General features: G+C 41.4%; 1 protein-coding gene across 1 annotated transcript in view; it reads left to right on the top strand.

Moving 5' to 3' along the window:
* The window catches only part of chl1b (cell adhesion molecule L1-like b), a 67,609-nt gene that overhangs the window by 19,641 nt on the left and 20,368 nt on the right, over window positions 1–27,600 (top strand). The window contains exons 2-15 of the mRNA XM_053315074.1: window positions 15,515–15,731; window positions 17,305–17,322; window positions 18,551–18,659; window positions 18,907–19,097; window positions 19,688–19,810; window positions 20,403–20,573; window positions 21,065–21,176; window positions 21,414–21,595; window positions 23,287–23,418; window positions 25,147–25,287; window positions 26,235–26,346; window positions 26,681–26,847; window positions 26,928–27,093; window positions 27,204–27,328. Coding sequence (XP_053171049.1) covers window positions 15,632–15,731; window positions 17,305–17,322; window positions 18,551–18,659; window positions 18,907–19,097; window positions 19,688–19,810; window positions 20,403–20,573; window positions 21,065–21,176; window positions 21,414–21,595; window positions 23,287–23,418; window positions 25,147–25,287; window positions 26,235–26,346; window positions 26,681–26,847; window positions 26,928–27,093; window positions 27,204–27,328 — 1,849 coding nt within the window. The 5' untranslated portion in view covers window positions 15,515–15,631. The remainder of the gene's footprint in view (window positions 1–15,514; window positions 15,732–17,304; window positions 17,323–18,550; window positions 18,660–18,906; window positions 19,098–19,687; window positions 19,811–20,402; window positions 20,574–21,064; window positions 21,177–21,413; window positions 21,596–23,286; window positions 23,419–25,146; window positions 25,288–26,234; window positions 26,347–26,680; window positions 26,848–26,927; window positions 27,094–27,203; window positions 27,329–27,600) is intronic.

The raw sequence follows: 27,600 nt of genomic DNA, 5'->3' as shown, positions 1-27,600 counted from the left end.
TAACATATTTCACACTGTCGTACTTGTTGAAAAACTTTGGTAAAAAAAAGTTGTCGAGCCACAAACCAGCATAATACAAATGCCAATGTGTGGGAAAAACACAGCATTTAGGTCTCCTCTATGTGACTTTTACTACAACAAACAGCAGACCTCCACCCACACACAAGAAACACAAAGCCATATTCTGTCTTCAGGCATAGCTTTTGATGTTAGCCTGACAAAGGCGCCAACTCCAAAAGCCCCCTTTCACTGGATTTTTTAATGCCCCATGTGTCTTTTCAAGTAGTGAAAAGATGACTTTCTGGGTGTGCCTGTGTGTTTCAGCTGGAAGCCGGCATTTGCGTCATTTGTTGGAGCATCCTTTCAAGTGGCATCAGCTCATAGAAACACTGAGAGTATTAAGCTCTTGATTCGGTGAGATACTACACATCCGTCTGTATGGTTTGATGTAGGGAGATATATTTCAGCACAGTGTGTGGTTACATTTCCTATTTTATTATCTTTTTCCAGTTATATCTTTCTACTTTACCACTGATGCACGTATAGCACAATTATAGAAACCAACCATGTTTTTTCTGACTGTCCATTCAGTATGACACCTAATGAGGAAACTGTACCTGTCTTGCCTCGAGCCAGCAGGTGCTGCTTTAATGCTCATCCATAAATTTACCAGCTACTCTGTAATTCATTAAGCTGGTTGTAGGCAAACGTCAGGTTCTTGCACTTCCTCAACCGGCCCCTCCGGACATGTGAATAATTTATACAGATTTTTTAAGTTTTATAAGCCACCACTACCCTGAGTCCCACGTATCCTGCACTGTGCTTGGTTTTTTCTTGGGAACACATGTAGCTTAAAAATATATAACGACAGCGCGACAATCCATCAAGTGAAACCAGAAGGGATATTTGCATGGTACTACAGTTTCTGCTGTACTTTATAGAATTGTGCCTGTGGGCTACCACACCTGACGTGGGCTAATTGGCTATCAAGAGAGGCTCTGAGAATAATAAGACTACGGGTTTCCCACTAGTGCCTGCTGCCTTTGTGAACTGTTGAGACGAGTGAGAAGCATGTGCTAAGTTCTTCTAAACGGACACATTTTTAGGTAAATATCGGAGAAAAGAGGATTTCTTAGTGTTACTAATGCAAAGTAACATCTAAACAGTGTCATCAGCCCACACACCACGTCTAAAGATCTGCCTGTCTTCTTTTTATGCGCTTAGTGAATGGCCATGAGGATGAGGCTTGAAAAGTTGGCCAGCCAGCCTATTGACGAGCAAGCCTGTGTAAAAACACACACACACACACAGGCGAGGCCGCACCCTCAAACCCCCCCCTCCCTAACCCTTCACACACACCCACCCACCCACCCACACACCCACACACACACACACACAGTCATATAGTTAATTCGTCTCAAATATTGGTCTGGCCCCCTTGTCTCTTGCTGGGTGCCCATGCGAGACGGAGCCCACCGACATTTTCCGCCGCAGGATTAACCGTGTAGCGCGACGGGCCGCTCCGCCTCAGCGGACCTAAAGGGCTGACCCCGAGATGTGTGAGTGTGTGTGTGTGTGTATGTGTGTGTGAAGAGGTGGCCAGCAGGACACTCCTTAAAAGGCTATTAGATCCTCACTGCTTATTATGAGTGGGCGTGCAACTAAATCATCCGCTCTGCTCTCTCTTGTAACAGGACTATAGGCGGAAAAAAAGCTTGTTTTCTGGAAATAATTAATCCTACTTGTGGGCATAATAGTATTGAAGAGAGGAAGTGTTGAAAACCCCCCATCGCTTCTGACAGGTGGGCTGCTGCTGATGGAGATGATCATCTTCTCATTTAGCTTTACCGCCTGCAGGACCTTCCTATTAAATTAGAAGCGAGCCACCCTCTCTGGAGAAGAGGATGTGATTCAGGCTGGAGTGGAGTGTGCATTTGTGCGAGCAGGTTTTCTCTGTGCGTGTGCGTGTGTGTTTGTGCACACAGCGTCTGTGCCAGCGTGCGCATGCCGATCCCTTTAACCTATCCTTGTGTGTCTAGGGGTGTATCTCAAAAGCGGAGCGAAAGGCTGGTTACCATGCCGACACGTTTTTACTACGAAACGCCGCGTTTATCTTAATGAATTCATTTTCCAGCTCATGTTTACCGCTGTATCCCCCGTCAGCTGTGTACACACTCTAAATAGCTGCAGAGTAGAGGCCCCCTTTTCCCATTGCTATAAGTGACCTGGGGGGAAATAGCTTATTGATTCTTGGGTGGGGGGGGGCATGATTAAATTGAGTTCTAAGTGGACACTTCATCTGAACTTGTCTACAGGAGGAAGATAAAGTACAGCAGCCAATCTGCTTTTGTCCATATCCTGCTCTGCTATTTCTCCCTTCTATTTTTTTGTGTGTATATTTATTTATTTATTTATTTCTAATATAATATTCAGGTTAAGATTTAGATCTGACACTGTGCAATCATTATATCCTGAAGGCTATTGACAGTTTACAACAATTTGAACTGGGATCATGTCACTGTTCATCATCATCACGACACTGACATCATCATACTGACACGCGTCACATAACATTTCTCCTGGCTCCTTGTACAAGTCTTGTTTGTTTACCATACAAACCCAGCTTACTGTAGGTAGGTATCACAGGGTCAGAGAGGGAACAGACGTTGTTGTGCACATTGTGTTCAGTAGGTGTGTTAATCAGGAGTAGAGATCCCCCCCCCTCGATCACTGCCATGATCGCCTAGCGCACCATCTGTGATGCTCCGAAAGCCAGCAGTCTGGCTGAGAGAGCTGGACAACAGTCTGGGTTCAGTCTCTCTCTCTCCATGTCCTCACAGGCCTGCAGTCAGGGCTCCGCTTTCACACTCTCTCTGTGTGTGCCCTTTTTACTCGACTTCAAACACTTGGGATCACTTAACACTTGCTCGCAGTCACTATTATTAGTATAAAACATCTCGTGTAGCTCAGATACACCACAGAATGCGTCTGACCCCTCTGTTTTCTTTCTATTTATTTATCTGCTATCTGTTGTTTGATCAGATCCTTTTGTAGTGTTTTTTTCCATGCTGAATAAATCTGCTGTCAACATGGATCTGGGAATAATTGAGGAGACTATTAAAGCGCCACGGATAACAATTTCAATGCTGGAATTTCAGTCTGATTTTCATTTGCAGTAAACAGTACCAGTCACATCTCTGGTTGCAGTCTGAAGCTGTTTATAATGAAATTCCTAAAGTGTGATGTGACTTAAATGTAGAAACACGGTAACATAGCACAGCATGCCTCTGGATACAGGAAAAACTTCTCAAAAAATGTGATCAGAATAAAGTTAGGGGCCACTTGTTACCATGGCAACCTATAAGAAAAACCACACATAGAAATGCATTGCTTTTCCCCGTATTGATTCAGAGCTCAGAGAACGAAGCACATGGTAGCACACTGTATCAGCCGAAAGGCAGGTTGCCCCATGTTTTCTATCTGCCGGTGCCAGGTTAGAGGCTTATTGACCGTTTTTTGACAGACTGAGCAACAGACGATTTTTTGGTGAAATGGGCCATATGCCCAAAGTTCAATTAAACGCCTCACACTGAGAGGAGCGAGCACGTATACCAAATGGTGGGAAAAGTATAAATCACTCTTCATGCTACCTCAGCAGTCTGGTTGTCCTTCAGGAATATTGATGGCTTTGCTTGCTTAACTCATTTTTTTTTTACTATTCACTTTAATGCTATAACATTTATCTTATCCTGACAGCTCGGAGGAGAGTTTTAGGTATCGCATGAGTACTTGCTTTGGAAACACATGGGGACATTTTGGGGGGTTTTAGTGGGGCCACGAACCGCAGATGTAACCACCTGCATTTTTCTTTCAGACGGTGGTGGGGGAGCAGCGTGGCTTTGACCGGGCTCTGTGTTGTTCTTTTGCCTTTTGCCTTTTTCCCTCTCATTTGCTCTGGTTCGCCTTGAGCAGAGGGGGGGGCAGCAGGTCAAGAGAGCGTTATTTTAATTCCATTGACACGTTACGGTTGCAGACCTCCATCTTGTAGCGGTCAGATAACATTTAGTGATTGCTGCTGGAGGAAGATAAGAGATGGTGTCATAAATTAAAGACATTTTCTGTGGGAGCGCAATCATGATTGATTAATACCATTATTTTCTTGATTAATTCATAAGTTAAGTCTAAAAAATGTAAGAAAATGGTGAAAAATGTCACATCACTGTTTCCCAAAGCCCAAAGTGGAATGTTCTTGTTTTAGCCAACTGTCAAATATTCACACTTGAGGAAGTGGAACCAGAGAATTTGGACGATTTCCTCTTAAAAAATGACCCCAAATCAGTAAGGGATTATCCAAATAGTTTGTAACTTCTCAATTAATCAACTAATCATTGCAGCTCTAGAGTACAGTGGATTATCTCATTTTCAATTGAAGTTTTGGACGAGTTGTTACCTAAGTGAAGTCAGATAAATGACCCATCAGGTGTCAGTGAAGCTCAATAACAGCAGAAATAAGCCAAAAGAATCTATGAGAGTTTATTGAGTTGCATGATACTGCTTCCACTTTCTCTCCATGACTTCCTCTTTACCGCCTTTGACAATCAGTTCAAAGTGTGAATAAATGTTAGTCTTCTTTCCTCTGTAAGTCATGTCCGAATCAGTGAATCAACTCTGGAAGTGTGAATTGAACGGCCGAGCAGCAGAGAGAGAGAGAGAGAAAAAGAGGTTTTCCTTCCCCCCGGGGCCAGCGCTCAGGACAATGTCAGGTTTGTCCGGCCCCAGTGCATAAACACTAAGCTTTTCGGAACTGGCAGCCGGCCCCGGTACCTACCCATCTTCCCCCTGCTTCCAGAGCCGTCCAGCCCCCGGAGCACTAAGCATTTGTGCAAAGTTCATAAGGCTTCCCTCTGTTTGTGTGGCCATAATGGCAGCTCCATCCTGTTGTAGCTCAAAGAGCGCTTATGGGCTCTGAGGGCCGGGAGCTGGCACCGCAGAGCCGTATGAGTGTTCTCAGTTACTGACTTTGGCTGACTGGCTCATTTTGTCTCCCGACTGCTCCGAAATCTCACCCCCCACCCCCCCTTCCAGTGTCAGCCTTTGCTTCATCATGTTCTTCATCTTCTGTTTAAACCCAATCTACAGATTATAGCCTAAAAAGCTTCGAGCTTGATAAAATGAAGTCAGTCAGACTTTATTTCTTTCCCTTAAAGCAAGCTAAATCAAAATATCCAAGCTGTCACAACCACAAGGCAATAAAAGGTTAGAATTAAATACATTTTTTTAATGTGCACCCATCCCCATAACAAGCCACTAAATGACCGAATCTATCAGCTCAGTCCAGTAAACGTCTACACAATCCCACCTCTACCTCCACCTCCACCTCCATCGTTTTCTAACTGTCAGCATTCTGGAGACCCCAGTGATAATAACCTTGTTATTTGTAGCTGCAAGTTCCGTTGAAGCAGCCTTGCCTTCGGTAGGTTTTTCCACCAGCGGTTACGACCTGCATCAGCATAATTCAAGCATGACCCTCCTCCTCCTCCTCCTCCTCCTCCCCTCCCCGTCCCCACCGCCCCCTTTTCATTTTCTGCCTTTTCTCCCCGTTAAAAACCTCCAAGTCTCAGACGAGGGTACACAACCATACATCATCCAGACTGAGGGCGCTTCCTCCTTTCCCTTCCCTTCCCTTCCCCCCATCCTCTCCTCTCTTCAATGTGTCGTGGGAGAGAGGCTGTTCTTTTTTGCACTCTCTTATCGACACTTTCAGCACTGACATGTCACCCAGCCTCCACTCCAGTCAGTCCATCTATATAGTCATGCAGTCAGCAGCGTGTGACAGTCAGGTACGCTCACATCCAACATCCCAACATGCCAGCTAAACTCAAATATCCTTTTTTTTCTCCCCCTCTAAAAAGATAAGACAGTTAAGATCCAACAATGCCGGACTAATGCTGGCTGACAAATCTTCAGCAGCATTAACAATTAAAGAGATTGTCAGTGTCTGACTGGAAGAAGATTCCAGCAGGAGCAAAACTCAACAGATTTATACACAGCAGGAGATGGGTGCCCCCCCACCCACCCACCCACTGTGCTGTTTATGTGTCTCTACAGCTGATCATTGCAAATAAATACTTTTCACTGCTAAGCCTTCAGGTGCAGCACACTGAAGCAGGAAAACGGGGGGAGTAGGGGTGGGGGGTGTGGGGGTGGAGGGGGTGTGAGCGAGATGGAACTTGCATTCCTCCACTCTCCTTTGTACACAGCCGGTGAATAGCCTTTAGATGGGGCTTTGTGGGAGTGATTGTCAGCAGCTTAATGAGCGTCTTTGCCGAGCTAGAGGCTTTGACAACATATGTGACTACAGTGCTTCTGTTCCTCATAGAACAGTTTGGGCACTCTACATTTTTGTACACATCAGATTTTTCCTATCTTTCCTACCTTGGGGGGGCCAGAGCTTTAAATTACATGAAATATTAATACTTTTGGGATTTGGGTGAAGCATGTTTGGGTCATTCCACATGCAGGGAGCAAGCAAAAACACTGGACACTAGAGTTAATATTTGTCGTCATCATGATGCGTGACGATCTGAAACCGTCACTGATCAATATCCAACCCCCATCTGCTGAATCAGGCATGTCCACACTATTCCATAAATGGTCGTGTGCCTGAAGGTTTTTGTTCCAACCAATCAAGAGGACACTAATCGACCAATCAGCTATCTGAAGAATGAAATCAGTTGATTAAATGACTGACCTTTTTTTTTTTTAGTTCACTGTTATATTATGCAGTTACATCACTAAATGAGGTAGCCTAATCATAGGGAGGAAAAGGCTGAGAAAGGAGAAAGGATGAGAAGTGAATGGGCTCAAATGTTTTTTTAAAAAGCAATTCATATCCAACAAACATGCATAAAAAGTATAAAAGAAAGGGTCTGCTGTATAAAAATATTATAATATCCCTATAGGAGTAGTCCATGAGATGACATCACTCTCCCCTCCCCCATCATCATCTTCTTCCAACACCATGTTTCACTGTTAACATCATTTAGTAGACACTGCCCAGCCCTAATCTAATCTATAACTAAACAAATGACTCACCAACTCTTTGCATTTCTGAACAAGTCACAGAGAAATCAACAGTTTACAACACGTGCAAAAATGTGTACTTCATGAGACGCGCTTGTTTTATTTACCCTGACATCTCAAACATTCTGGATCAACCCGACATGTTGCAACTGTTTCATGGAAGAAGACTTCATTTGAACTCATGCCAGAGAAATAAGATTTAATGTAAGGAGTGTGCAAGGCGTATTAAAATAATAGATCATGCATACAGTGTAAGTAATACATCAGATAATACAGTGTGTTAACTAAACAAACAGAGATAGTGAACGAGATTGGAGATATAATAAAATACATAAATACACTGGTTGACAAAAGTTACTCAAATTCATGAATCAGAGAGATTTTGACTCAAACTCTACATAATCAGATTGATTCATTGGTTATGTTTTCAGGCTCTGTAGTGAAGTATTTAACCTCCAAGAAGCCTTAGACTTCATTGAAGTGTTGTGTCTATCCACATTCACTTGAGTTCACCCTGTCTCATGCCTCCTGTCAGAGCTAATTTATGTCAAACTGGCACTCCAATTAGTTCTATTTACCAAGCCGTTTATTCTAGATTCAATATTTATAGTATAACATAACTTCTTTCAGATTGTGATGTTGTAAACACACCTGACTCACTGTGCTGATCATTGTGTTGTTATTGCTGATCATGTACAAAGGAAGTAATTTATCCACAGGAACATGTTAGCTGTACTGAAATCCTGTTAAATGACTTGATGAATGTGTGTCAGACCTACAGCATGGGCTACTGGAGCTCAGCATCAGGCCTGCACCAATAATTACATTATCGACTTATCCTACAATAATGTCATTATCTACATCATATGATGCATGGACAAGTATGGCCACACTTTTCATTAGAAGCTAAGAGGCTATTCATATCACAATGGCTAAGCAAGTAGTGTCCTCCATTCCTCACTGTGTATGTACTGAGTGGAGACTAGGGTTGCAAAATTCCGGGAATTTTCAAACTTGGAAACTTTCCATGGGAATTAATGGGAATTTATGGGAATTAACAGGAATAAACCGGGAATTTACTAAACTGAAGCTATGTTCTTACAACCAGATGTCATGCAGTACAGTTGAATATCTATGCTATCACATGCTCACATACTGTAGCACACTATTTACTGCAGGGCTACTGAGACCACGCCCCCTACATGCACTTTTGTAAATCATTTTATAATTTAATATAACTTCAACAGCTCAGGGACATCAAGCGACATTGTTTGTGCACCTTTTTAAAAAATGTTTTAAATTCCCATAATTCCCATGGAAAGTTTCCAATTTGGAATATTTCCAAAATTCCCCAGCTTAACTTCCCATGGAAATTTATTGGAAACTTTCCGGAAATTTACCGGAAATTTTCCACCCCTTTGCAACCCTAGTGGAGACTGCAGAAGAATTAAAGGTAAATAACTCCATAATGGCAGTCTGTGATTTTAAAGAAGTGTAGCACTCATTATATCAGTGGTATAACATAATCTTCAAATGATAACATATTGTCCAACAAAAGTAGTTCTTGTGACAGGCTTACTTTGCTTTATGCTGTTGCTCATTTGACTCATTGGTTTGTTGCCTTAAAAAAGAAGTGTGTACTAGGCAGATCCTAATGGAACATCTGAGAGAAAGAGCTGTTAGTTCAAAGTTAGATTTAGCTTTGAGAGAAGATAACAGAGAAGGAAAGTGGGACACCCTGTCTTATGTTACTTCTGCTAGTTGTTGCTGAGTTCCCAAGTGAATATCAAACATGGAGCGGGATTTATTTTAAACTAAGTTTATAACCGGGTTACATGTGGGAGCAGCTTTGATCAGACTTCTCCAGCTGAAGACGATCTCGCTTTGCAAACCACTGAAATTGCTGTTGAAAGTTTTTTAAACAACCCAACACTCCGAGGCTCAATAGTATTTTTTCACAGTGTCGTGTTTATAGACCATTAGTGTCCCGCTCATAAATACTGAGACTCCTTGCTTTGTCATATTTCAAAAAAAACTTAAATCTGGAGTGTCTGTGTCCCTCGAGCTCGCTCCATTCCATTTATCTTAACACAGCCTCGGCTCGACCCTGTTAGAGCGATGGAGAGGCACAGGAAGTGGGCCACATATCCGACAGCTGTGTCAAACAGCTTACCCGGAGTAACACTGTCCAGATGCTCAGCTCCAGGACAGAACAGGAAATCCAAATGCCGAATTACAGTCAGGAGCGAGTGGCAGAACCCTCTGATTTCACAGGCTGGAATGATGATTTGACTGTATGTATGTCAAACACCTGCAGCGGCATTTCTATAAAAAATATTATGGCTCTGCTGCTTGAGAGTGCTGTAGGGAACATCAGAAATTGGCGGTTTGTTGGCAGAAATAAATTGCTTGGGGGTCTGATGGAGGTAAGGATTTGGGGATAGAAGAGCCATCGATCATGTCTCGCCACGGCACAGTTTTCATCCGGGGAAATTGCCAGCATCAGTCAGACGGGAGTGAGCCAACGCGGGAGAGCAGCACGCCGCGTTAGTTCACACACAAAAATAATTTTCCAGGACTCTTGAATTCATCTCTCTCTCTCTCCCTCTCTCTCTCTCTTTCTCTCTCCCTCTCTCTCTCTCCCTCTCTCCCTCTCTGCCCCGGCTACTCAGCGAGGATCACACACTAATGTGATTATTGTCCTGGGCGAGAGGGCCACACTCCTGCGGGACTTCAAAGAGAGCAGATCAGAGTAAAAACTAGAAAGAAAGAAGAAGAAGAAGAAGGAGAGCTGTGATGCAGACAGGTGCAGTGCACTTTACCAAACCTCTTCTTCTGGCCTTAAACATATTAGCAGGTTCAAAGTGAGGACTCTGGCTCATCTCTTACCATACATCACACATACATTCTACAGGATTTATTAGTCAAGTGACATGTATTTCCTTCCCTCTCATACATTATGCAACACACTAGAATTAAAAAAACATAATGTGGCACACACATGATAGTTAATTTATATGAAGATCCTACAGTAAGGGTTTGTTTTTACTTGAATATGCTCAGCGTTAGTTCATATTTTTTATTGAGACAAACCGCTTTCACACAAACACAAAAGAGCAGCTAATTAGAGGCTGGGGAAAGCCTTCATGCTCTTTTGTTGATGAGAGAAAAAAATGGAAGGCTCTTTAGAAAAACGCACAACAGAAAAGATGAAAACCTCTAGTGGTTGAAAAGCTCTTCAGTTGTGTTTTCAAATGAAGTACAGTAAAAAAAAAAAGAAAAACTGACACTTATTCCAGGATGTCTAACACCAACCGTTGACATGAAGATGCAGCTTTAGTACTGTACATGCATATTAATGCAGTTACATAAGGCTGCATGGGGGCTCTATGGGATGTACACACTGGATCCTGCTCTCTCTCTCTGGTGAGGGAAGTTCATGTAGGGTCAGCGAGGTCATTCTTCATCAGTTCATATAGAACACAGAGGTCACACACCCCCTCAGTTCATCAGGGGCCAGTCGCTCTATATCTGCCTCATTCCTCCACATCTGAGCCCCTCTCATCATTCCTCCACCCTACCCCTGCCCCTACCCCTCCATCAGTCCTCCAGCCTCCATCCTCCAGTCCCCCTCCGCCCGCTAAAGCCACACACCCCTGAAATATTAATGCTACGATAATTGAACTGTCATGCTTTCTGAAGTGCAGTAAAATTGAGCAAAATCTCAATTACACAAGCATATTATCTAATACTGCTCCCACTTCCTAATCTCATTTAGCGTCTTGTTTTCTGTGCCCCCCCCCCAGCCGCTAATATTTTAATAATAGATGAATTGCCACGCTTGTTGTAGAATACTGATAACGCTTATCACCGTTAAAGGTCACTATGAAATACACTTTACATTTTGAAAAGCAAGACGGTATGTTTTAAACGCAGAGGAAAATTAATTTATACATGACAAACAACAAAAAAAACATTTTTTTAAGCTTTTTTTTTTCTACCAAGTGAGATCGGATGTCAAATTCTTATGCTAAATGAGCCATTCATCAGACTAAAAGAATAAAACGACGACGAAGAAAAAACAGTGTACTCATTACAAACATCAAAAGCGACGCGAGTCAATGGGCGCCTGGTGTTAATCAGCTGGGTCGTTGTTTTAATTGTTCTCCAACGATCAAATGGGAATCAGTGTGGAGGCATTATCGGGACGGCGAGAGGGGAGCGAGGAACCGCCGTCTTCCCGTCGCAGGTCTTTAGCAGAGAGAAAATTTTAATCCAGCCTGACAAGACGAGGATCTGCTTAATCCTATTACAGGCTTGCACATTAAACTACAGTAGGCCCACACTTCTCCGCCTGTTTGTCTTTGTGTGTGAGAAAGCAGCAGCTGGTGCCAGCTCAAGAGCCTACTGTATAGTCAGCTTTTGAATGGCCCGCTCTCGGACCCCACCCGGTTACTAAACAACGCATCCACAAGTGTGTAGAATGTTCCAGGAAAGCAATGCCGTCGCTGTTGTGGTTTTCTTTTTTTCTTCTTCTTCTTTTTCTTCATATACTGCTTACATGCTCTCAACAGTGTGTTATGTGTGTGATACCGTGTTGTAAATTTGTCTTGTTTTTAGGGTCAAAGTCAAAGTTTAACACCACACCAGATGGTTGAAATATGAGAGTGAAGAAAAAGGCAGAGCTTGGCAGTAATATAGCAGAAGTTTGCTACATTTTTTTATTTTTTTTTCCTTAAGGAGAAAAGGCCACAGAAGCTGCTCAGTGATCAGAGATGCTTACAAGTGTGAAGACAAACAGAAAGATTCCTGGAACTCACACACTAACACGAGACCGGTCGTGCCAGAAACTTCAATATACTGTCAATAAGGTTATGTTCTTGGCAGTGGACTAACAACCAATCACAGAAATAAAGCTGTTTCAAACCAGTGGCAAGTCTTTGGGCACATTGAGGTTGGTTGAGTTAGTTAAAAACACAACGTTAAGATTGTGGTATCACAGGTCAAACACAGGAGAGGAAATGTTGGTCTTAGCGCAGGAAACGGTCACCACAACCTTAAACATAAAGGGATGATTACCATGCAAGGATTAAGTCTAGTCCAGGACTAAACTTGTTTCTCTGTGGATATTTTCACTGACTTCAGATTCAGAAACTTTGTTGTGTTTGACTTTGTCGTGACAGAAAATTGTCTTAGATGTGGCTCACCATTCTAGACTCAGACATAAAAACAGAATAAAAATACAGAGTATAAATAATTTAGGCAGAGTATAATACATGATGTGGGTGTATATCATCATGTCTTTAGTCTAGGACCAGTCTAAATCTCTCTCTGAGAAACTCTACAATAGAGATGTTGTGATTAAATGAGGTAAGAATAAGTCTGGGCCCAGTTTGGCCAGGCCAGACACCAGCAATTAGACCCATCCCCTGCGAAAAACTACATTTGATCTAGCTATTTCTCTAATGGTAAAAGACCTGCTGCTGCTGGATACTATGGGAACTAGAATCATAGACTAGACATTTCATACTAGTGGATTTAATGGTTTAGATTGACATAAGTGAATATATTTGGTTTATCTTTTTCTATGATGTATGATTTATTTGTTTAAATGATACAAAAACAGCAGTTCCCCATATAATTCCTGGGTTACTTTCCACATTCTTGAATCGACGACTAGGGAATTTTAAGCTCAAGTGACTTCATTTCTGTCATGATGAATACATTAAAAGATTTTTCCCTATAGTCTAGCCATAAGATAAAGCTTTTAAAGTGAAGCAACATGTCAGCTCATATCAGGATTTTGGAAAGCTGGAAGTCTGAAAATTAGCTGGGTAGTTTTCTTTTTATTGTGACAGTAAGACATTACTGATGGTGGGAATAATTAGGTTACAATGCTTTTGTACCAAAGTGGTCCAAATTTGAGATGATTCCCTCTTGTTGACAAGGAGAAAGTTTGTCACTAATTGCTCTACATCTGTCACTCAGAGAACTTTGAAGCAGGGGTGGCAGATTTCACTTGGCCCACATCACTTCACTCCCCTCACTGCAGCCCCCCCCCCACCACCACCACCACTGCAGAGCTTCTGTCCCCTCTGAGCTTCAGCTAAGCAAGGTTAGGGTTCATATTGGCCTTCCCACAGTGAGCAGCTTTTAACCTCCTGCCAGCTTCATCAATCTCAGGCTGGTGTGATCGCTGCTGAAATGGGCGGGGATTAGGAACAGCCTGCGGTCTTTAAATCAGGCAAGCTTCGAAGGCCCCCAACCCCCCCCCGCCCCCCACTCTCTCTCTCTCTCATGTGCATCATATAGGTCCAATAGGCAGCATACCCCAGGACCACAATGTAGACATCACCGCTCACAGCAGTTAAGTCCTCAGCTCACCTCCCACAACCAGATGGCCGAGTTGCATTGCAATAAATGTTTAATAAGGGGCACAACAAATTAAATCAGAAGGCAAATGATCAAGCACAGTTTGAACAAGGTGTAATCCATCTAAAGTGGTGTTAGGCTGGTAAAGGGTTTTGGCCGGCACAATAAGACAATGAGAACACATTGTCTTGTGGGGATTGTAACCCCCCCTTCTTCTAACTCCCCTCTTAACCAGGCCAATCTCACCAACAAAGCTCTAGCCAATTAGCTCAAAGCCCTTACCTTTTGATTTTAATCAGTGTTTAGCAACATAAATCAAAATGTCTGGGAAAGACTGAAACAAAAGGAAGCCTTAGGCGGTTTTCTCAATGACTTATAGCACTGAGACACCAATCTCCAGTTGGAGATAAAGTCAATAGGCTTGAGTAATGATTGAGTGGGGTGGATGCATATTATGTGCAACACACTCAAGACTTTCAAACCATGTTGGTGTAACGCCATAGGTGGGTGGTGAAGGGGTCACACGCTGGTTCAGAAAGGGCCAGTATTGAGTCATAAGGACCCCAGACAGAGCTAATTCCATTAACATAAGGCACAGTTGAAAAGTTCAGAGTGCATGTTGGTCTGAAAAACAGGCCGTACCGAATGAATGAAATCGACTCTTTTGTTCTCTGGTCAATTATTCAATTAGATCTCTGGAGCAGGAGTTTGACCCCAGTGTTTCCTATCTGGGTTTGTGAAGGCAGAGAGATTAGAAAAGAGCCAGAGTTAGATTGAAGCACCAAAGTGACCACCTCTCTAGGGTCTGCACAGTTGGACGAGCATGTACCAATTACTATATATCTCATGTCCTGGATACTGCTGCTAAATAAAGTCCATAACACCACGCACACATGCCTTTTTCGATATTAATTATACACCCTTAATATTTGCAAATTACTTCTTATGTCATTTTGAAGCATATTAAACTATTTCTGTTACATGAACACCAGCAAAACTCTCCACAGATCAACAACCTTATCATAATTCCACTTTTAACCTTACGCTGACGATTAGCTGATATTCCTCTTATTGTTATTATGCTGCGCGTGTTAGCTGTCGAGCTAATTACTCCAGGGCGACCTGCTGTGCTGGGTCACGGCCAATGCAAGGAAGACTAATGAACTGACACCCCGAAGGGTTTACAGAGCACCACTACAGCCACTAAAATTCCCATACATCGCCCCCTTTTTTTCCCCCTCCCTCCCTCCCTCTCCTTCCCTCCTCTAGTTCTACACTCCGGACCGATCATGTGCTCATTAAGGCCCAGACTCTGGTCTGTTAGGTGGAAAATGATCCAGCGCTCTGGTAGCTCCGTGTGTGCAGACAGTTTACTCCGTCTGACTGTTAACTATGTTAGCTTATTTATTCCTGGCACCCCCCCCCCCCCCTCCCTCAGGCTGCAGTATTTTTCCTGCAATAACAGATACATATGTAGCTGCATTGTTAATCTCTTTTTTGAGTTATTATTATCAGAAACATGCAGGCGCAGATCAAAACAGCCCTACGATTAAATCCGCTGAATATCTTAACTTTGATGGTAATTTGGATGTTGATTTCAATCTCGGCTCTATTTTGGAATAAATGCCTTTCTTTCTCAACTCCACCACCCTCCACCACCCTCCACCACCACCACCCATCTCACTAGTGCTGAACATCTGCCATGCATTAATAAATCCACAGGCCCCTTCATTTGTTTTTTATTTATTTATTTCCATTGTCGCATGAAAAATAGACTCCCCGCCACACACTTCCGCAGACATCAAACTACAAAACAATTTGAGTCCCCAAGGGAAGAAGGATGATAGGAGGCTTTTAATGCGACTATTTCTTTGTCACAGCACAATTTGAAACAAGCGCTGTGTTTCCTGTTGATGCAGACGAAAATGTGCCTGTTATGCCTGGCTGAGCACAAGAGCAGCCGGGCTCCCAGTCACGGGGGGATTTGTTATGTTTGGGGTTTGCCAACACGTGGGCGGATTCATGGGGCCTTCTTTCTCTCTCTCTGTCTCTCCCACAGGTAGAGCATCTTCAGCACGCCAGAGACATGAACTGAGGAAGAGGATAAGGAGGAGAGCTCTCGTTTCTTTTTGAAGACATCTTGAGATCTGCAGTGGAACAAAAAAAAAAAGAAATCATGAGGTCGCAGAAGAGAACAGGATTGGTTGTCGTGCTGGGCTTGGTCACCTTTATTTGTGCCTTTCATACAACTACAGCTATTGATATCCCACTGGAAGGTGAGTGCTGCCTTGTGATATTAGACATGAGTAATGAATGCATCTTCACAAATGAATGTAATGGTCAAAGGTGTGGTTCACTCAAATAACAAAAAACTAATTTTATCTATCATTTCACACTACATTATGTGTAGAAATAGTCTTTAGAGATCATTTTCTGGATTATCCACCGAAACAGGGATATTGTTTATGCTGATGATTTTTTCCCACAGTTGTTGTAGTGGAGGTATAAATCTAATGAATGATAATATGTTGCTTTAGAAATGTAAGTCAATTGAACTAAATGATAACTTGAATAATTGGTTCAAAGTTAGATCACAAGCTGTGAGTTACATGTTAAGTTACTTGGGTTTGTTCAACCTAACATATCTTTTATTAAACATAAAAGTTTCCATAGTAAAATATCCCTGATGCAAAGCATGCTGGGAAGTTAGCTTTTAGGCTGATGAGGCTTCTTTAGGAACATATTCTGATGAATAAACACTAAGTAGCACATTCATTCAAATCATTAATTCCAAGTCTCAAGACTTTAAAGGTGCAGTGTGTAGAATTTGGTTGCATCTAGCAGAACAGACTTGTCAGAAATGCAGTATAATATTGATGAATATGTTTTAATTAGTGTAGATTCACCTGAAAATAAGATAATGATGATAATACCTGTGTTTTGGTTACCTTAGAATGAGCCTTTTATATCTACAAAGGGAGTGGGTCCTCTTCCACAGAGGTCGCCATGTTGCACCCCCATGTTTCTTTCCTTTCCTTTTTGTAAGTTTCGTGGCCACCGTAGGTTCTCCTGGATCCTAGAAGGGGAGGGGTATTCAGTTAGTTGCAATTTGCAGCATCACCAAGAGAGGCCACTAAATCCACACAGCTCCTTTAAGTGAAAAAAGAAAAAAAAGCTAGGTTAATTGATTTCACCAAGCTGCAGTATGATGTTTTATTCAATATGAATTGGCTGAATGTTGACCTGTTGACATGAAAATATACCTCATAGACATACATTATAAGCTACTCCAACAAAGTCAAGTATGAAGCAAGGCGATACAGTCTAGTGTATGAAGAAGAAAATCTTATATGTAAGGAATCTTATACTTTCTTATGCTTAGCCACAGAAAAAAAAGCTGCCCTTGGTTGAACTGTAAGTGTTCTTATCAGTAAGAACAGCTGAATAATTTATAGGTGAATAAATCACAGCACGGTGAAGAGTTACAACCATCAAACAGCCTGTGAATGGAATATATTTACAGCTATTATCTTGTTTGAATCAGGTTTCTTGTTTCTTTTGTGTCAGATCTGCGTCTCTCCTGTGTCCTTGGAAACACATATCAAACCCCTCCCTCTCAATTATTCAGACATATCTCTAAAGAGCTTGATAAAAACTAAAAAGACAAAAGCTTTTTCAGGCTCACTGATGTCACAGTATCTTTTTAATTCAGTCCTCTGTTCAGCTTTACTTGTGTGTGTTTAAAATGGGTTTGTAGAGAGAAAGCTTGTGACACCAAAAGATAATTCCCAAACTGTTGACTGTGTTTTGTTTTGTTTATTTTCCTCCCCGCTGCCATGGATTTTCTAGTTTTAGGTCATGTAAACAGTAAGTGCACACTGCCATACTGTAGCTGGTATTAGTGACGTCCATGGCTTTTTTCTGTTAATCTCCTGGCTCACTGTCAGGCACAGCGGCAGCTTTACTGACAGCCATATGTGTCGGATCTGAATGTGTCATCAGTCATGATTCCATAATACTGCTATTTTAGCTCCTAGGAGTCGTGGCATTTGTTTTTTTTCCCCTTCATACTTAATCAGACCATTACAGCTTTGTGTTGTGTGTGTGTGTGTGTGTGTGTGTGTGTGTGTGTGTGTGTGTTTTTAATCCTTAGCACATGTCACAACTCTCATCATAAAATCATGCCAGACCAAAGTTTTATGCCAAAATGAAACAATCTAAAAAAAAAACAAAAGACTGATTCTTAAACCTGTCACAATAATTATCTACTTACCGTACAATAAGATAACTATTGACATTATCATGTCTATATTATCTACTTATTGTATAAGACATGGACATGATCTTGATCATTTTTACTGCAATATCGCCACACTTCGCATTAGCAGCTAAGAGGCTATTCATGTCACATTGGCTAAGCAAGTTGTTGCCGGCATTAATTAAAGGTAAATAACTTGTGTTTTTATGGAAACATAACACCCATCCTCCAATCTCACCCCTTGCCTCCCTTGCATTATTATGATGTTATATTATCATTATATCAGTGGTATAAAATGATCTTCAAATGACAATAATATTGTTTATCGCGATAATTTCTAAGACAATATATCGTCCAACAAAAGTAGTTATCGTGACAGGCCTACTGATTCTTGTCAATTAGACAATAACAATCCTATTTGAGAGATTGTGATTAATAGAGTTATTAATATTGTGTGGAGAATTACGTTTTGGAATAAAACTCTGTACGTGAACAACATCATAATAAAGCGGTTCCCAAGCCTTGGTTCAAGACCCAAATGGTCCCAAGACAAATCAGACTTTTTCTCTTTCTTGTGAAATACTTTCAACACTTTCTGCTTCTAAAAATCTTTCCAGTGAAACAATCAAAGAAGTACTCTTAGCTCAGCCTTCTCACAGCCCATGTCCTCATTAAGACCTTATAATCTTTGATGAGGGGCCACAACTAGATATTGCTTTGTTTGAAGGGGGTCACAAGCCAAAAACAGGTTGGGAACCGCTGACTAAGTATCATGTCAAATACGAGACACTTCTGAATGTCGAGTCACATTTTCATGCTTGTTTGTTTGTCGTCCAGTTGAGCAGCTGCCCACCATCACCGCTCAGTCGCCCGGCTCTCTCATCGCCTTCCCTTTCGACGAGAGCTTCCCCATGACGTGCGAAGCCAAAGGGAATCCCGAGCCAGAGTGAGTACCGAGTCGTGCATCGTCACGTCAGACGGGAGGAGGAGGAGGAGAGAGCGAGAGAGAGAGAGAGGATGTAGAGTTTGTTAGCAGACAAACAAACAAACAAACAACAATTCCTCATCCATTTCTTAGCATGTTGAATTTTGCTGCTTCGGTTTTTTACCCACATTGACAAAAAAAAAAAAAGAGCATCCAGCTTTCTTTAGCTGAGGGACTTGACATTTCAATACCTCCTTTCTTTATGTAGATTCAGGTGGACAAAGAATGGCCTGGATTTCGACCCCTTCCTAGACCCCCGGCTGGTGAAAGAGGAGAATTCTGGGACCTTTGTGATACCCAATAATGGGAACCTCACTGAGTACCAGGGAACCTATCGCTGTTATGCCTCAAACAAACTGGGAACCGCTATATCGAAGGAGATTGAGTTCATTGTGCCCCGTGAGTAACATACATCTGTGTGTGTGTGTATGCCTGTGTGTATGTGTGGGGTGCTCTGTTACAGTGCTTTCAAAGTGATTCAGGGGCCAACAGTCCCTCGTAATGACTGCACCTCTCCATTGTGAGCTTTTCATCGTACGGGACGTGGCAGAAAGTCATTGAAGCTCCCGAGTGCTCCACCCCTCGCAGCATCTCATCTATATCTCTGTATTGGAGAAGGCAACCAATGTGATCCAACCTCTCCATCATTTCCCTTTGTGACATTTTCCATTTTTTGTTCCCAAGGACGGCCCATAAATCCTCAAAGAAAAATCCACTCCAAGGGGGACTTTGACGAAATTTGGCCGGGGCCTCAACCGCTCAGCAGTGTTGACAAGCCCCACACAATAGTAGTAGTGATGTCTGTTTTGTTCCTGCAGGCCAAGAAGTGGAGAAAAAAACCCCATAGAATTTACTGAATGATACAAGGAACCCAACAACAAGCACATACTATGACTCACGAATTCAAGAATGATGTTTCTGCCATCTGCTGGTAGAGAAAGAGAACTGCAGTATTTGTTTTATTCATTCATGTCTGATTTTTTTTCTAGATGTCCCCAAGTTTCCTAAAGAGACGCTTGATCCTGTTGAAGTGGAGGAAGGTCAGCCTTTTACTTTGAAATGTGAACCACCTCAAGGAATACCCCCTCTGCAAATCTACTGGATGACTATCAGTAAGCGATATTGCTTAAATTTTAATGGCATGAGCACATTTGAGCTCAAATCACGTGATGAGACACCATGTATTTTTACTTTTTAAAATTCTGCTGTTCAAGTTCACTGAATGTAATTTTAAAGTTTCCAAAGAGAGCCAATATTCCAGGTTGAATGTTGGGGAATTTTGTTTGAAATGATGTACACAACATCTAGAATATTTCCGTTTGATGGCATACTGCAGCCAAATGTTTATTTATTGGATGTTTTTTCCACTCACTGAGCTTACACATATTATAGCTTCAGTTAAGAGCTGGAACAAGATGTAAGCAAATAAAATAAATATGATAGTATGTTGAAATAAAATGATCCTTCCAAACTTAAACAAAAAGGGTTCAAATAGAGGTTAATGTTGTCAGGCTGATATTTGCCTCTTTTTCTTTTTGCTAGTCTTCCTGGGGTTCATTCAAAACACAACAAACAATGAATAAAGTCACAGTGTCAATAAAATAAAAAGCTGAAACAAGCCAGATATGAAGATAAGAAAATTCTGCAATAAAAAACAATAAACAATAAAAGATAGTAATGAAATCATCATTTCTCTGTGTTCAGATCTGCAGCATATAGAGCAGGATGAGAGGGTGTCTATGGGCCTAAATGGAGACCTTTACTTCTCTCATGCGGAGGAGAAGGACAGCAGGAGAGACTACTGCTGCTTCGCCGCTTTCCCCAGAATACGAACCATCGTTCAGAAGACCGCCATGTCTGTCATCGTCAAGACGAGTAGGTGTCAGCCCGGCTTCTTTGTTTTCCTCTCCAACCAGCATGATGCAAACTTTGATTTGTGTTTCTGAGCACTGACCATTTCCAACGTTCTCATTGATATACATATTCATAGCTACACTTCAAAAGCCATTCGAGCGTCACTCTGTCTTGTTTATGTGCATCTCCTCAGTTTTATGTTGTGATTTTGAGTTTGATGTTTGTCACAATGCATCTACATTTTCCTCATATTCATAGTTTTGTTTTTTGTTTGTTTTTTTTGTATCTCATCCAACTCCATTTCAGAAAAAAGTGACATGGGTCCTGAGTCTGGTGAGTTTAAAGTTCTCAGAGTAACACATCACTGGGTTGTGCATTTTTATTCTGATACATGTGTGCACAAGACAGGTGTGTGAATATAAATGAAAGCATAGTGAAAAATAACTGCACATTCTGATTTCTGCAACTCCTGATGTGATTTCTAATTCATACTTTCTGTTGTGCTTCTGCAGCAAATGCAATCATGGACAGGAAACCCTCTCTTCTGATGCCCCCTGGTGTCAGATCAGAGGCAAAGCTGGTCAAAGGAGAGGATTTGAAATTGGAGTGTATTGCTGAAGGATTGTGAGTATTGCCAACTTTTTATTTCATAACTTAAGTTTAAGTCCTCATTATAAGAATTTTAGTCAAAAAACAAACTGTGATTTTGGATGACAATGGAAGATCTGAGGCTTTAGATTCATTATATTAATGTAAAAACTTCAAACATTTAGTAATATTGCTTCTGCATATGTAAGCATGAAGTCATATATAGACCAAAACAGATATGTAAATAGAAATGTTTTGTCCCTTTTCTGTTAGTCCAACTCCACAGGTCGAGTGGGTAAAAATGGGCGATCAGCTTCCCACAAAAGCAAACATTGAGAGTCACGGGAAGCTGCTGGTCGTGCCAAGAGTCGAACAGGATGACAGTGGGAAGTACATGTGCACAGCAAAGAATGGACTTGGACAAGTTGTCCATTACTTCACAGTGACAGTGGAAGGTAATGACAACCTTCCATGAGGTTGTAAAGCTATCATAACTTCTGATTGATGTACATCTCACAATAGTAGACAATCCATCTTTTGTTTATGATCCTTTAAGAGCAGCAACCTTAAGTTTAGAGTACATTGTAGATGTGATGCACCTGTTTAAGAGGATGTTTAAGAAAGGTGGCACATCTCTATAGATAAGTAAAGCTAATTGAGGAATAATGCCTGCTACATGCTGATGGACATTAATGTGTTTAAGACTGTAGTATTGGCTCTTGAATAAACTCAATGTGCAGTTGTGCCTTTTTCATCTCACATTGTGTAATTAATCACACTGTCTAATGTCATTTAGTTTCTTACTGCTGTATAAAGGCTGCATCTATGATTCTTTTCTTCATCAAGTAATCTGTATCTAGATTAATAATTTTGTCTATAAACTGTCAGAAACATAATATAATAATGTTAAGGCAACATCTTCAAAAGTCAGCAAATCGTTTGTAAAAACTGAGTTATAAAATATATGTGCACATCAGGAATACAAAAAGTAGATGCTGGACCAAATAACTAAATCTGTAACAGCAGAATTAAGTCAGCAAACTGTAGCTCCTAATGCACGTATTAATTTATGGGATATCAAAAGTGACATTTTGAGCCTCCTGCTCTTCTTCAGATTAAAGACAGAATGTACAGTGGACAACTTAAATACCCAGCCAGGTAGACACAGGTCACCTGACAGTCACATGATGTGTTAATCCCACTCTATATTTACAGGAGTACATATAAGTGTAGAAAACATAATATGAAGTACAAAACATGTGTAATAACCAAAAATAGAAATATATATAAATAATGAAATGTGTTTTCATATATTTACATAGACATATAGATGCAAAATAGCAAAACATCAGGCCGTATAGCCGTCATAACATCACTATGGCTAGATTTATGGTTTTTTGTCTGAAGAGAAGCAGGAGGTTTGAAATGTCACTTTTGATATCCCATCACATTATACCTGCATGGGGAGCTGCAGTGTATGGAACTTTTTCTGCCGTTGTAAAAAAAAATGAATAAAATAATTATTTAAATAGTCGGTGATAAATTTACTGTCCATCAACTAATTGTTGCAACTATATTCTGGGTATTTTCTCTGTTAAATGATCTATAAAACTCACACTGCCATTTCCTGCTTGTAACCCCAACCCTTGACTTAACAACAGTCCAAAACCCCCAAAATATTCAGATTTACAGTCACATAACACATAACACAAATCCTGTGAGAAGCTAAATCAAGGGAATATTTTCCATTCTTGTTTGAAAAATGACTTAAATGATTAATCAGTTATCAAATTTATTGCCAGTTTATTTTCTCTTGATCAACTGACTCACTAATCAAGTCGTGATCTTAGCTCTACTTTGTGTTTTGGTGGCCTTTATGCCATCTGTGTCTGTCCAAAACAATGTATGATAGAAACTTGATTTATGTAAGCCAGTGGCATTCTGATAGTAAAGATCTGAAGAGCCTCTCATGCCTCGTGTCAGTCTGTCACGGTTGAACAGCAGGGCTATTATATTGACATAGATTACACAACTGTTCCTGTGATCATGTCCACTGTCTGTTATTGCTTAGTGTCTTAGTTATATTCTCACACTGACTCATCAGCTTGATAACATCATACTGTTTGTGTCTCCATCTTCTTCCCAGAACCTCCAGAGTGGCAGTTTGAGCCCGAGAGTCAGCTCAATATGATCGGCTCACAGGTGCTCATAAAGTGCTCCGCCAGCGGGAATCCTCAGCCGACTATAACGTGGAGGGTGAACGGCAAACCTCTGCACGGTTAGTCCTACCACAGTCTACATGTAGATTCACTTCACTGTTTAAAAGCTTTCCTCTCAAATGACAATTTAAAAAAAGTGAAATATCAATGTTGTTTTGCTTTGCTTTCCTTTAACACAACATAATATTGCATAATATACAACATAAGGACAGAGATATGAGTTGGGCAGCAAGGGCAATGAAGCCACAAATACTCACAAGGATGATGAAGGAAAATACATCATCCTCAGCTGAGGAAAAAGGAAACAACGTCACACTGATCACACTGATGAAAATGGATATTTTGCAGCCAGATCTGTGCAGGTGATATGCCATACAATAAAGACAGTGGCTGGAATTGTTCTATAATGATAAAGTAGCAACAGGTGATTTTCTTTCTTTTCACTGTATTGTGCATGCTACTATACCATTCAATTATCAATGAAAACATGCAATTTAAATAAATAAGAAACTGGCTGATTGCTGCGAACATGATGATGATCGGCGGGGGGGGGGGGGGCTGAAATAAGCTGGTTAGAGGGGGGCCACAAGTAGAAGCTCTTTGTCAAGAGGGGTGAGTGACTCACCATAAACCACTGGTGTGATTCTGGCTTTGAGTGTGAGTGGGTTTGTGTTGACATTCTGAATACAGGGGGGAGAAGTATTTTAACGATACAACAACAAGGTTGAAAGGTTTGTAGCTCTGTTATTATGACTATGAGGAAGAATAAAAACTACTAGCAGATTAATATTTACAATAAAATGTTCAACAAGTACAAATACTGTACATGAGCTTTACTCAACTATCAGCAGGATCCAGACAGTCCATGTTTAAAGACGAATATCAATGAAGGAAAGTGAAGTGAGGATACCTGTCCTTTCCACAGTCCGTGGAAAAGTAACAACCCCAAAAAGAGGGCATTTATAATGTATATGGATCAGTGACAAATACGATTTGGCAAGATGAGCAATTAAAACATATCTTAAAACTGTTTTAAAAGCAGCATCAGGTTTGTTAAAATGTACATTTAGTATTTGTGTTGCTTTTATATCATTTGAAATTACATTTTCACCAAAAGAAACAAAAGAAGGACTGAATGCTTCTGGAAATGTCAAATGGTGTAACCACAAAAGAATGATAAATATTAAATATTTTATCACCTACAGTGTACGTATATAATTGTACACATACAAATAATTACTTCATTTAAAAAAATGCAAATGGTTCCTGATTTTATGATTCCCCAGATTAAATTGAATATTTAGAACAATTGTATTCCATTACCTTTATTTAATATAAAAGTTATAATGTAACATCATGCCAAACTAGTTGATATGGTGTGTTATTTAGAATTTAGCATTTTTAAGCAAGTTAAATTATTTGGTATAAAAATGTTTCTATGGTTACACCACTTAGACATTGTTTGCCATTATCCTCTAATATATTCTCTCAAAATGGATTAAAAGCTGAACTTTTGTGCTGGGTCCTGGCAGGATCCTGGTTTGGAATAAACAGGTTAAACCAGAGGGGAGTTGGAGGACTGGAGGTCAAGGAAGTTAGAAGTGATGGTTTTAGCTTGGAAACTTTAGGAGGAAGAGAGGAGCAGTAAGGGGAGATTCAAGTTTATACCCATTCATATTACTTTATATTTTCTATAATGTATTATCTTTAATATAAACATGGCATTGCAGCATGAATGATACCTTTAACACTGATTTATTATTGAACTGTTTTTTGATGTGTTGCAGAGAGCCCTGCAGCTAACAGGAAGGTTCTGGGTGACACCATCATTTTACACAACACCAAAGAATCTGACAGCGCTGTCTATCAGTGTGAAGCCTCCAACAGACACGGAACCCTCCTGTCCAATGCAAACATCATGATCATGGGTAAACGAAGCAGAATTTAACACAGAGAGCCACGATTCTCATCAGAACCATCACGTTTTTTCATCAAGGGCACTAGAACACAATCTATGGATCTATATAATTGTCTCACAGTGTTCATAGGCATCACACAGTTTGCGGTGAGTTATCTGGAGAGCGGCTGAGCGATGCGTCAGGGTAGAGAGCCAGCGCTCATGTCTACGTATGCCCATAAAGCAGCGAGGAGCCAGAGGAAGGAGGGCTGTCTGCAAGCTGTACTCCTCCATTCCAGGCTGGCTCGCTCTCCCTGTGGAGCAACAAGCCCTGTTCCCTGCCATTTATATGCTAACAAGCCACCCTATCCTTACCCCTCCCCTCCAGTTCCATACCGATTTCAGCACCATAAGACAAACATGTGCTGCTTTATAAGTGCAGATAAAAAAAAAAGAAAAAAGGAAAAGCGAGAATGTTGCTTTTCACAAACGATGCCGAGTTTGTTCTCGGTGACACAGGAGTTAATAAAGCCGGACAGTGTCTGAATGCTAAGTCCCAGCTGCTTCCTTTGTAAACAATTAGGAGAGACAGACCATTTTAATGGGAGGCTTTGGCTACAACTGATAACATGCACACACTCGGCTAACTCATTATTTCATTGTTGTTTTTTTTTACCGCCTTCTTTGATTTTCACATTTATGCCTTTCTGACAACCTGACAGCCAAATCATTTTTTTTCTTTTACACAAAGGAGGCCGCAATTAAAAGCACAGCAAAAGGCAAACAGTCATTTCACCTCATTTAACCCGCCGTCATCAAGCAATTCCAGTGTAGTTTGTATCTGGTTTGAAAACTGCAAACTTGATCTATCAGGAGTTCAGGGCCGCCACCTTTTTTTTTCTCCTCCAGCATTAGAGGATACTGCTTTCCTAACAACCTCAGATTGATGACTCCAATCTACTGCTGCCTCTTTTGCAGATCTGCCCCCCATGATTTTGACCAGCGAAGGGAAGGATTACTCTGCTGTCAAGGGGAAGGGAGTGATTATGCACTGCAAGGTCTTCAGCTCTCCCCCATCTACTATCACTTGGTGAGTGTGTGGAGTGCCGTCCTGTCTCCAACACGCCAGCAGAGGGCAGTAGATCTCAACCGGTGGATGCATGCATGCAGCCCCTCTCCAGTGTACACCCTTTCTTCATCTGTGACTTGCTGTTTCTTTAAAACATGCCAAGATAACCCCCCTCCCCCCCCTCACACGCCTTCTTCTTCCTCCCTCCCCAATCACTCAACACTAATGTTCTATTCAGAAACTTTTATTTCATCTTTCCTGCAGCGCTGCCGCGTTTTATCCTTTTCAAGGCGGCTCGAGGTGTTCATATTTAATTTGACCCAAGAGAACTCTGAGACTTTTATTTCACCAACAGGAGCAGGGACGACTCTTCCGAATCCGTGGAGGGGCCGAGGTTCAGCGTTCACGACAACGGCTCGTTGGAGATCAACAGCGTGGAGAAAGAAGATTCGGGACAGTACACGTGTATCGCCAAAAACACAGAGGGCAGGTCCGCCATCGACGCCACGCTCTATGTAAAAGGTAAACAGTTATACCTGTAGAAGTGTTTGCTGCTCTCAGTCCTTGAATGTAACTAATACCCCCCCCCTCCTCTATTGAAGATCCCACTACAATAGCCGTGGCCCCTGAGGACCTGCAGATCTTAATAGGTACCACGGCCCAGCTCTCATGCCTGGCGGAGTACGACAAGTCCTTCAGCAACGACTTTGAGCTCCTCTGGGAAAAAGATGATATGGAGATAACCCTCAACTACACTGAGAATTCAAGGTAGGGTACTGGATTTTATTATATTTCTCACACTTAATCTCAACCGCAAAGCCATTCTAATTTTGAATGTTTGGTCAATCAATACTGTATCTCCACCTTTCTGTCAACAGATACTTTGTGGAGGATGGTATCCTTCAGATCATCAATGTGAGCCACAGGGACCAGGGTGTCTACACATGTGTAGCGAGAACTCCCGTGGACCAAGACCAGGCCTCAGCTTTACTCATGGTGTTAGGTAAGAGAACGATGTGTGAGCGATGTTTCCGCTCAGATCCAAAAAGGGATCAGAGACCTCTGACGCTACATTAATGTATGACGCATTCATGGGCCGATCGATATGTCAGGAAGGCAAACCAGAACACGAACATGCAAACTGTGACTTTTGTTGGCTGCTTGCCAGTGTGTCACAATAGCCACCTGAAAGACACTTTGACTCCAGATGTAAAAAAAAAAAACCATAGCAACCCATGCAACTGGTTCCACATCCTCTGGCTCTCGGGGATGATT

This window comes from Scomber japonicus, chromosome 3 (genome assembly GCF_027409825.1).
Source record: "Scomber japonicus isolate fScoJap1 chromosome 3, fScoJap1.pri, whole genome shotgun sequence".
NCBI lineage: Eukaryota > Metazoa > Chordata > Actinopteri > Scombriformes > Scombridae > Scomber > Scomber japonicus.
The sequence above is the reverse complement of the archived record's forward strand: the minus strand, read 5'-3'. Positions and strand labels throughout refer to the sequence as shown.